We start from the raw sequence: 12,500 nt of genomic DNA on the forward strand, positions 1-12,500 counted from the left end.
CGGACTTGGTGCTCGGTCCGGTGTGTGAATACGCCGCGGCGCCGGTTGTAAGGATGGCATCTCACTGGAACATCCCGGTAATATCGACAGGTGCTCTGGCCAGCGGTTTTAGAGACAAAGAGAAAGAATACTCTCACCTGACCCGAATCTCCCCGTCTTACCTAAAAATGGCAGAGACTTTCTTGGCGATGTTCCGTCATTTCAACTGGAAAGACGCGTTGCTGATCTTCGATGACGATAAGAAGGAGAGGAATTGTTACTTCACTATGGAAGGGGTGCACCTCAAACTCATGGAGGAATATCAGACTGTCACCTATGCCATCAACTCGAAAGATGAGCGCTTGAACACAGACGAAATCATCAAATATATCTACGAGAGTGAAGGTACTGTACTGAAAAGTCTCTACTCTGTCCCAGGGTATAGTATTAAATGTCAGAATAGTTGGTCCACTAGTCCCATCTGCTAATCGTGCCACCCATTCCACTTATTTCCACTTGTCATGTAATTTTATGCTTTATTGAATGAAAAAAAACACGTATGTGAAAGGCATGCGTTTCTGCTGCCCAGATATGCCCAGTATCTGAGGAACCTATCCATGAAATATGCCAAATATTTACAGGTAGGTTATGTAAAGAACCCATTGGATGTCAACAGGCATCAAGAACACATATTTGCAGTTGGCATATTCACACTAATGAAAATGAAATGGTTCCAATATTTGTTAATTGAATTACAACATGGTGTAGTTTCCCTCCCAGTACTGTGGTACTGTATGTATGTAAGAGCACTCCACACTATGCCAAGAGGTCTTGACCTTTATGGCACACTTTAAGGATGCTGGTTCAAGCATTGCTCAGACAGATCCCCCTCAATCGTTACAACAGTATACCTTCAGTTAGCTGAGACTGCTGTGTTATCAATGTGCCAGGTGCTTATAAACGGTGAATAATGACAATGGCACGTTTACCACAGTGGAGAACAGGTGCAACATGTCGGTTGCCATAGTTACTGTGACACCAGCGGATAAGTGGAATTGTGTTATATTTAAGCAATACGGCACGATAACCTGGGGTTTATCGCGTTTTAATAGGGTTAATATTAGTTTCTGAATGGCTAGAAGGGCATTAAAACCAGATAGTGGACAGTTGGTAACATGACTCAATATGCACCTACGCATACAGACCGTGTTTATTACACATTCGCATAAAGCAAAACCAACAACCATACAAACTGAAATTGGATACGTTGTAAATGAAGGTCCAAGGAGAAATAAAATGTAGCTAGCATTGATCTGTTTTTGTAGAGACATCTTTTTTTTGTTGGGGAGCATCTGGTGCCCTAATAACGTGGTGAGTGGTGAACATGCATTTCTCTGGTTCCTACTGTTATGACACAAGTCAAATCCTACCACATGTTTCTAGTTTGACCAACTGTTTTCAGCAACTGACATTTTATAATTAGGTTGACATATTGGAAGGTTTGCAAGCAAAAAAACTATTTAGCCCAGCTTCTAACCCTAGTGTTTGATATGCAATGCGATCTCCTCGTAGTGAAGTGTTCAGTGTCCTGACGAGAAGGAAAACTTTTCTAGCTATGCCAGGGAAAATTGGGCTGCACCAACTCATTGTTATGGATGTATACAAATTAATATCAATAGAAAATAGCTTAAATAAGCGCAAAGGCAGCTACTTTGCTGTTATTCTGTCTGCAGAAGTAGTGACTGTGTTAGTTGGCTAGCTAGCAAGCGAGAGATAAGAACGTTGCTATCGAGCATGGCAACGGAACATAAAGCATGGCAACAGAACATATAGCATGGCAACGGAATATATAGCATAGCAACGGAACATATAGCATGGCAACGGAATATATAGCATGGCAATGGAATATATAGCATGGCAACGGAATATATAGCATAGCAACGGAACATTTAGCATGGCAACGGAACATATAGCATGGCAACGGAACATATAGCATAGCAACGGAACATATAGCATGGCAATGGAATATATAGCATAGCAATGGAACATATAGCATGGCAACAGAACATATAGCATGGCAACAGAACATATAGCATGGCAACGGAACATATAGCATAGCAACGGAACATATAGCATGGCAACGGAATATATAGCATAGCAATGGAACATATAGCATGGCAACAGAACATATAGCATGGCAACAGAACATATAGCATGGCAACGGAACATATAGCACAGCAACAGAACATATAGCATGGCAACGGAACATATAGCATGGCAACAGAATATATAGCATGGCAACGGAACATATAGCATAGCAACATGGAACGGAATATAGCATGGCAATGGAACATATAGCATGGCAACGGAATATATAGCATAGCAACGGAACATATAGCATGGCAACAGAACATATAGCATGGCAACGTAATATATAGCATGGCAACAGAACATATAGCATGGCAATGGAATATATAGCATAGCAACGGAATATATAGCATGGCAACGGAATATATAGCATAGCAACGGAACATATAGCATGGCAACAGAACATATAGCATGGCAACGGAATATACAGCATGGCAACAGAACATATAGAATGGCAACGGAATATATAGCATGGCAACAGAACATATAGCATGGCAACGGAATATACAGCATGGCAATGGAATATATAGCATAGCAACGGAATATATAGCATGGCATCGGAATATATAGCATAGCAACGGAACATATAGCATGGCAACAGAACATATAGCATGGCAACGGAATATACAGCATGGCAACAGCAACGGAACATATAGCATAGCAACGGAACATATAGCATGGCAACAGAACATATAGCATGGCAACGGAACATATAGCATGGCAACAGAACATATAGCATGGCAACGGAATATACAGCATGGCAACAGAACATATAGCATGGCAACGGAATATATAGCATGGCAACGGAACATATAGCATGGCAACGGATATATCGCATGGCAAATGAACATATAGCATGGCAACGGAATATATAGCATGGCAATGGAACATATAGCATGGCAACAGAACATATAGCATGGCAACGTAACATATAGCGTGGCAATGGAACATATAGCATGGCAACGTAACATATAGCGTGGCAATGGAATATATAGCGTTGCAACGGAACATATAGCACGGCAACGGAACATATAGCATGGCAACAGAACATATAGCATGGCAACGGAACATATAGCATGGCAACGGAACATATAGCATGGCAACGGAACATATAGCATGGCAATGGAACATATAGCACGGCAACGGAACATATAGCATGGCAACGGAACCAATAGAATGAACTAGTGGGTTGCGTTCATTAATATAGAACTAACTAGCGTCCAAAAGAGGAGAAAGCATGAATTAGCTAGAAATGAACATATAAAAATATATACATATATATTTCTACCGTTGAATGTGTTCTTTTATATTGTTTTCTCAGCAACTGTGGCATAAACAGGTTAAACACCTCCGTTCTGTACATTACCTTGGAAAAATGAACTCCTCAAAGGGACTCGGATCCGCCTTGTCCCGCTGCATTGTCCATTATTTCCAGTTATCCCTTATGTAAGGGCTGTTCTTAGGTCTGAGGCGAAGGGCATTATTGCTTTTATAAAACTGTTGCCAACATTAAAAAAAATGTTTTCATTAAAAGCGTTATTGTAATGAGTAAATTTGTTTTATTTCATCCTTCCAGTAGATGATATTTAATTTACCTTTATTTAACTAGGCAAGTCAGTTAAGAACAAATTCTTATTTTCAATGACGGCCTAAGAGTTAAGTGGGTTAACTGCCTGTTCAGGGGACGAATGACAGAGTTGTACCTTGTCAGCTCAGGGGTTTGAACTTGCAACCTTCTGGTTAATAGTCCAACGCTCTAACCACTAGCCTACCCTGCCACCCCATGATGCCCCATGAATAGCCCAGGTAAAAGCCAGTTGCTATTTCTGAAGTTGCTAACCAAACAGGCTGGTTGTTAATTCTTTAGTTTTGGGATGTTTTGACCCAGTCGTTCATTCTATTCATTCCACGTTGCCATGCTAAACAAATCATTGACATGTAGTTACCCACCGGGCTTACACTGGTTGAATCAACCTGTTCTTACCCAATTAAAACAAAACCAATGTACTTTCCACAAATTATTTCACGTCATAGTATGTTGTCAAATTTACATTGAAACAATGTTGATCCAACCAGTGTGTCTAACAAGCAGAGGTTCAGGGATGAAGAAATTCAATAAATTATTTTTTTCAACCCCCTAAGGTATATGTCTGCACCCCCACATAAATCAAATATATATATATTTTTTAAATCCATATGTTTTCAGCTAGAGATATCTGGTTGATTTTCATTGGATGTGTCTCAATCCACAGCATCTGCCTTCTGAGGTGACAGAACTAGAGCAGTGTTGGTCAGACCAGGAGACATCCCATCTGAGGTGAAAGGTGACAGAACTAGAGAGGTGTTTATCAGACCAGGAGATCCCATCTGAGGTAACAACTAGAGCAGTGTTTATCAGACCAGGAGACATCCCATCTGAGGTGAAAGTTGACAGAACTAGAGCAGTGTTTATCAGACCAGGAGACATCCCATCTGAGGTGAAAGGTGACAGAACTAGAGCAGTGTTTATCAGAGCCCAGGAGACATCCCATCTGAGGTGAAAGGTACAGAACTAGAGCAGTGTTTATCAGACCAGGAGACATCCCATCTGAGGTGAAAGGTGACAGAACTAGAGCAGTGTTTATCAGACCAGGAGACATCCCATCTGAGGTGAAAGGTAACAGAACTAGAGCAGTGTTTATCAGACCAGGAGACATCCCATCAGGTGCAAGGTGACAGAACTAGAGCAGTGTTTATCAGACCAGGAGACATCCCATCTGGTTAACAGAACTAGAAGTGTTTTCAGACCAGGAGACATCCCATCTGAGGTCAAGGTGACAGAACTAGAGCAGTGTTTATCAGACCAGGAGACATCCCATCTGAGGTGAAAGATGACAGAACTAGAGCAGTGTTTATCAGACCAGGAGACATCCCATCTGAGGTGAAAGGTGACAGAACTAGAGCAGTGTTTATCAGACCAGGAGACATCCCATCTGAGGTGAAAGGTGACAGAACTAGAGCAGTGTTTATCAGACCAGGAGACATCCCATCTGAGGTGAAAGGTGACAGAACTAGAGCAGTGTTTATCAGACCAGGAGACCCCATCTGAGGTGAAAGGTGACAGAACTAGAGCAGTGTTTATCAGACCAGGAGACATCCCATCTGAGGTGAAAGGTGACAGAACTAGAGCGGTGTTTATCAGACCAGGAGACATCCCATCTGAGGTGAAAGGTGACAGAACTAGAGTGGTGTTTATCAGACCAGGAGACATCCCATCTGAGGTGAAAGGTGACAGAACTAGAGCGGTGTTTATCAGACCAGGAGACATCCCATCTGAGGTGAAAGGTGACAGAGCTAGAGTGGTGTTTATCAGACCAGGAGACATCCCATCTGAGGTGAAAGGTGACAGAACTAGAGCGGTGTTTATCAGACCAGGAGACATCCCATCTGAGGTGAAAGGTGACAGAACTAGAGCAGTGTTTATCAGACCAGGAGACATCCCATCTGAGGTGAAGGTGACAGAACTAGAGCAGTGTTTATCAGACCAGGAGACATCCCATCTGAGGTGAAAACAGAACTAGAGCAGTGTTTATCAGACCAGGAGACATCCCATCTGAGGTGAAAGGTGACAGAACTAGAGCAGTGTTTATCAGACCAGGAGACATCCCATCTGAGGTGAAAGGTGACAGAACTAGAGCAGTGTTTATCAGACCAGGAGACATCCCATCTGAGGTGAAAGGTGACAGAACTAGAGCAGTGTTTATCAGACCAGGAGACATCCCATCTGAGGTGAAAGATAACAGAACTAGAGCAGTGTTTATCAGACCAGGAGACATCCCATCTGAGGTGAAAGGTGACAGAACTAGAGCAGTGTTTATCAGACCAGGAGACATCCCATCTGGTGAAAGGTGACAGAACTAGAGCAGTGTTTATCAGACCAGGAGACATCCCATCTGAGGTGAAAGGTGACAGAACTAGAGCAGTGTTTATCAGACCAGGAGACATCCCATCTGAGGTGAAAGGTGACAGAACTAGAGCAGTGTTTATCAGACCAGGAGATCCCATCTGAGGTAACAACTAGAGCAGTGTTTATCAGACCAGGAGACATCCCATCTGAGGTGAAAGTTGACAGAACTAGAGCAGTGTTTATCAGACCAGGAGACATCCCATCTGAGGTGAAAGGTGACAGAACTAGAGCAGTGTTTATCAGACCAGGAGACATCCCATCTGAGGTGAAAGGTGACAGAACTAGAGCAGTGTTTATCAGACCAGGAGACATCCCATCTGAGGTGAAAGGTGACAGAACTAGAGTGGTGTTTATCAGACCAGGAGACATCCCATCTGAGGTCAGAACTAGAGCAGTGTTTATCAGACCAGGAGACATCCCATCTGAGGTGAAAGTTGACAGAACTAGAGCAGTGTTTATCAGACCAGGAGACATCCCATCTGAGGTGAAAGGTAACAGAACTAGAGCAGTGTTTATCAGACCAGGAGACATCCCATCTGAGGTCTTCGATCTTCTCACTAAATTGTTTGTCGTGTCCAAACAGTTTGGGTTACAAACCCCTCTATGGAAAGGTGAGATTTTGTTTTGCTGTACCCCGGTACCAGTTGAAAAAAATATTTTGGAAGTATATATGGAGACTATTTAGTGCCAAAAATAAGGTGTTAAATACATGTTAAAAAAAATGTAATAATTATGTTTTTCCTGATTTTTCTCATACAATTATCTCTCAGATTTAGGAGAGACACTTCAGAACAAACTTCCCCCTTCAGCTTAGACAGGGTTTAAACTCTCAGGGTTTAGAAATAGGCAACCAGAAGCTTATTGTCAAGTCAATAATATAGTTATGGAGGATAGCTAGGCTAACGTTACTTCTCCTTTGTTAGCTAGCTAGCCAACTAAAGCTAACACACAATCACGTCAAGCAGCTGCAATTTTTTACTTTTTTAAAACATTTTTATTTCACTTTTATTTTCGCCAGGTAAGCTAGTTGAGAACAAGTTCTCATTTACAATGACAGCAAACTATGTGTATTTTTGTTTGTTTTACCATATCTATATAGCCATTTCTTTGGATATATCCATTATATCTAATGATACTGAGTAGGGTTGCACATTTTGGGGAATATTTAGAGGTGGAAACTTTCCGTGGGAATCAATGGGAATTATGGGAAATATATACAAATGAATATTAATACCATTTAAATGTAGATGTTTTTTGCATTGGATATGTTTACCATATCATATGGAGACAGAAACATAAACCTTTTACCTTATCATGAGTAGACATAATAGAAATTATCATAAGTACACATAATTGCAAAAGATTAAATCCTTCCAATAGAAAAAAATGAATTGAACTTTAAATGAGATGACTCTTCACATGGGACGATTTCACTGTACAACAAAAGGGAATATTGAATGATCCCCAATGATCCATCACATCTCCCAAAAACGTTTTCAACATCTGTAAAATGATAGTCTAGAAACTAAAGCTTTGGTTGTCTTCCTCTCAGGCTTCCATGTCTTCTCCGTGGACCTCCTCAATGTCCACCTCTTGAGCATCAGACTCTGAGGCCCCATCTTCACTGTCACTTTCCAACCTTGTTGAGGATGGCTCGTTGTCAGGTTCAAAAAGCCTCAAATTTGCACAGATGGCCACCAATCTTTCAACCCTTGTATTGGTCAGCCTGTTGCGTGCTTTGGTGTGTGTGTTCCCAAACAAGGACCAGTTGCGCTCTGAGGCGGCTGATGTTGGTGGGATTTGGAGGATGATGGAGGCAACAGGGGAATGAACCTCAGATCCACATAGTCCAGGTGGCTGATGAGATGTTTGGCACGACTGCCATATTGCATTTCCATCCCAAAGCCCTTGCTTGGAAGTGTGCTTCGCCAGACTGCCAAGAACCTTGCCCTCATCCAGGCCAAGGTGGCGAGACACGGCAGTGATGACACCATAGGCCTTGTTGATCTTTGCACCAGACAGGATGCTCTTGCCAGCATACTTGGGGTCCAACATGTACGCTGCGGTGTGTATGGGCTTCAGGCAGAAGTCTTCACACTTTTTGATGTAGTTCAGAACTGCAGTTTCCTCTGCTTGGAGAAACAGTGAAGTGGGCAGGGCAGCATGGACTTCTTCTCTTACATCTGCAAGCAGAGTTTGAACATCAGACAGGATGGCATTGTCTCCCTCAATCCGTCCACTGGCTACTGCTATAGGTTTCAGGAGTTTCAGGCTGCTTACCTCTCTCTCCCAAAATACATCCTCCAGGAGGATCCTCTTGATGGGGCTGTCCATATCAGCAGACTGTGATATGGCCATTTCTTGGAGAGACTCTTATTCTTCTCACTTTGCTAGGTGAGGTAGATTGCTGCTATAACTTGATGACCCTTCACATACCTAACCATTTCCTTGGCTCTCTTGTAGAGTGTATCCATTGTTTTCAGTGCCATGATGTCCCTGAGGAGCTGATTCAATGTATTAGCAGCACAGCCAATGGGTGTGATGTGAGGGTAGGACTCCTCCACTTTCGACCAAGCAGCCTTCATGTTCGCAACATTGTCTGTCACCAGTGCAAATACCTTCTGTGGTCGAAGGTCATCAGACTGCCTTCAGCTCATCTGCAATGTAGAGACCGGTGTGTCTATTGTCCCTTGTGTCTGTGCTCGTGTAGAATATTGGTTGAGGGTTGGAGATGATGTAGTTAATTATTCCTTGCCCACGAACATTTGACCACCCATCAGAGATGATTGCATTACAATCTGCTTTCTCTATGATTTGCTTGACCTTCACTTGAACTCTGTTGAACTCTGCATCCAGCAAATTAGTAGATAAAGTTAGTAGATAAAGCATGTCGGGTTGGAGGGGTGTATGCTGGGTGAAGAACATTCTGAAATCTCTTCCAATACACATTGCCTGTGAGCATCAGAGGTTAAGCAGTTGCATACACAGCTCGAGCAAGACATTCATCAGCATTTCTCTGACTATGTTCCTCCATTGAGACAAGAAAACTTTGGATTCCAGGAGGACCATGAGCTGTTGAGGGAACTTTATGCACTTGGCCAGATGATTCTGCATCTTTGTTGCATTCTTCACATATGATTTGGTACATTATTTGCAAATATACAAGCTTTTCCTTCTACATTAGCTGCAGTGAAATGTCTCCACACATCAGATAGTGCCCATGGCATTTTCCTGTAAAGATTAATAAAAAATTTGTAAAAAAACAACAAATACCATTCCATGTACAGATAAATAGTTAAGCAGTTAGATTAAACAACTCCTTTGTAAGATAAATGTTTTACAGTGAAACATGTATGGAAACTGGTGAATTAACACTCCTCGGTTAGCAGGCTGAAGCAAGCTAAAAACCCACATGGTAGCAAAAACTACCATGTGGGTTTTAGCTTGTGGGTGGATGGAGTGATGGGGGGTGATTGATGGGTGGATGGTTGGATGGATTGCCAGCATGGTTTCAAGGGGAAACTGTGATGGGGCACCCTTTTCTGAAATGCCTTCTCTGTATCTCTTCATTCAGACTGGTAATGCAACTAGACCTATATCTAATGTTTGCACAGAGGCATCCTCTGTTCATTCATGGCTCTCCTTTAACAGACTAAAAGAGAGAGATGAAGGGAGAGAGAAGAGTGAGACAGACAGATAGACAGACAGACAGACAGACAGACAGACAGACAGACAGACAGACAGACAGACAGACAGACAGACAGACAGACAGACAGACATACATACACCTTGAGACATGATCTACTAGGACAAGCAAGTGAGTGGTTCATTTGGGGACTCGTAAAAATAGTTAATATTCTGTAAGTATTCTCTTAATGTTCATTTACAGGGGGGTAGCTGGAAGGGGCAGAGTCTAAAGAAAGGTTACATCATCTTCACCATTGGATTGTTCATCATAATATGTAGAGAATGACTACATTAAATCATTCTGTTACCTGGTGACTCACGTTGTGGACTCATTGAGTAGTGTCGTGACTTTGGCTATGCCGGATTAAGTGATATGACATGCTATTCTATAAAATAATTTCTCTGTAATTAAGCTAATCAGGTAAATAATTAACTAGAAAGTCGGGGCACCACAAAAGAATGTTTATAGACCTGTTGTCTTCTGAATAAACTCTTAAAGACCTGGTCATCTTTTACATCAGTAGCAGTCAATATTTAATCGTCACCTTATTCAGTCTCATCTAAAAGTTGTACATTCTTGGTTATCTTCACGAACCCTGACTAACAAGTTGAATCAGCAATACAAAATTGAGTTTAATTATTTATTTACTAAATACCTAAATAATCACACAGAATTACATATACACAGAATGGATCATACATTGATTACAAATTATGTCATAAAGGAAAACGTCCCTAGCGGACAGAACAGATATGACAGCTGGTTACACAAAGGAAAGGGCTTGGGTTTTGAATGAAAGAGCGGGAAGACTAAGGAACAAAGAGATTTTGTTCCTTAGCAGATACTCTGTCCGTCCTCTCCTAGCCCATGTCTACAGTTGCTGTTCTAACGCGACGGCTAGGAGGTATCACTAAGGGTTCAAAGTTCATACCAAGTTGCCATGCTATATGCTCATGCTATATTCTGGCTGGTATAGTCAAAATTCATCCTTTCGGCGTGTAGGTTGTCACCTTCACATTGAAATTCAATTTCGTTAGGTTCTTGCTGAGGTTGGCATAGTTCTGTAGGTGGTCTTTGTCCTTTCAACGTGGGGACCTCAAGTCCACATGTCCTTGGAACAGGAAGTTGAATTTTCGCCAACGGGTTTATATAGTGATGAAAGAAGGGCGTGGTTCATAGTTTACAACCAGTGTCTGTTCACTTGGGCGGGCCTCTGAGTGAGCAGAGTTTCTCTATGACAAACCGTTCACTCATTATTAAAGAAGGTAAAATTACATTTAATCTTTTCACAAATAGTTTCATATTTAAACATTTAAATTGCACAACATTTCCACGTGAATCTGATAACTAGAATGTGTTGACTTTCCAAGATACAGTTTTTGTCATCCTGTCATTAGTAATAATGTCTCAGACGCCAACTGATCTGACATCATATTCATTAAGTACCAACTCATATTTTAATTAAACTGGTTGGATTACCGAAATATGGTTCCGTTTCTCACCTTTTGATGTTACCAGACTCTCTATGTTACAAAGGCATTTCCAATAGTCAGTAGAGTAGAGAGAGGAAAAAGGGGAAAGGTGTTTATGGGGGTCATAAAAGTCCCCAACTGGCCAACGTCAGGACAGTTGGGTATGTAAACATCAACCATGTCTCTGTTGTCGAAGCACATGGAGATGCAGTACATGCTATCATATTTACCCACTGTTCTCTTCTTGACATGGAACAAGCTATTCAAGCTAGAATAAGCTGCTTTGTACTGTGTTATTAACTAGGTACAGTAATGTACTGTGTTATTAACTAGTAACAGTAATGTACTGTGTTATTAACTAGTAACAGTAATGTACTGTGTTATTAACTAGTAACAGTAATGTACTGTGTTATTAACTAGTAACAGTAATGTACTGTGTTATTAACTAGTAACAGTAATGTACTGTGTTATTAACTAGTAACAGTAATGTACTGTGTTATTAACTAGTAACAGTAATGTACTGTGTTATTAACTAGTAACAGTAATTTGTACTGTGTTATTAACTAGTAACAGTAATGTACTGTGTTATTAACTAGTAACAGTAATGTACTGTGTTATTAACTAGTAACAGTAATGTACTGTGTTATTAACTAGTAACAGTAATTTGTACTGTGTTATTAACTAGTAACAGTAATTTGTACTGTGTTATTAACTAGTAACAGTAATGTACTGTGTTATTAACTAGTAACAGTAATGTACTGTGTTATTAACTAGTAACAGTAATGTACTGTGTTGTTAACTAGTAACAGTAATGTACTCTGTTATTAACTAGTAACAGTAATGTACTGTATTATTAACTAGTAACAGTAATGTACTGTATTATTAACTAGTAACAGTAATGTACTGTGTTATTAACTAGTAACAGTAATGTACTGTGTTATTAACTAGTAACAGTAATTTGTACTGTGTTATTAACTAGTAACAGTAATGTACTGTGTTATTAACTAGTAACAGTAATGTACTGTGTTATTAACTAGTAACAGTAATGTACTCTGTTGTTAACTAGTAACAGTAATGTACTGTATTATTAACTAGTAACAGTAATGTACTGTATTATTAACTAGTAACAGTAATGTACTGTGTTATTAACTAGTAACAGTAATGTACTGTATTATTAACTAGTAACAGTAATGTACTGTGTTGTTAACTAGTAACAGTAATGTACTGTATTATTAACTAGTAACAGTAATGTACTGTATTATTAACT

The 12,500-nt window shown here is 40.6% G+C and overlaps 1 protein-coding gene across 2 annotated transcripts in view; it reads left to right on the plus strand.

The window, feature by feature from the left end:
* LOC112239066 (atrial natriuretic peptide receptor 3-like) overlaps positions 1 to 12,500 on the plus strand; it is a 75,854-nt gene that overhangs the window by 604 nt on the left and 62,750 nt on the right. For both annotated transcript variants that reach the window (XM_042331202.1, XM_042331203.1), the window contains exon 1: positions 1 to 384. This exon is cut by the window's left edge. In XM_042331202.1, coding sequence (XP_042187136.1) covers positions 1 to 384 — 384 coding nt within the window. The remainder of the gene's footprint in view (positions 385 to 12,500) is intronic.

This window comes from Oncorhynchus tshawytscha, linkage group LG12 (genome assembly GCF_018296145.1).
Source record: "Oncorhynchus tshawytscha isolate Ot180627B linkage group LG12, Otsh_v2.0, whole genome shotgun sequence".
Lineage (NCBI taxonomy): Eukaryota > Metazoa > Chordata > Actinopteri > Salmoniformes > Salmonidae > Oncorhynchus > Oncorhynchus tshawytscha.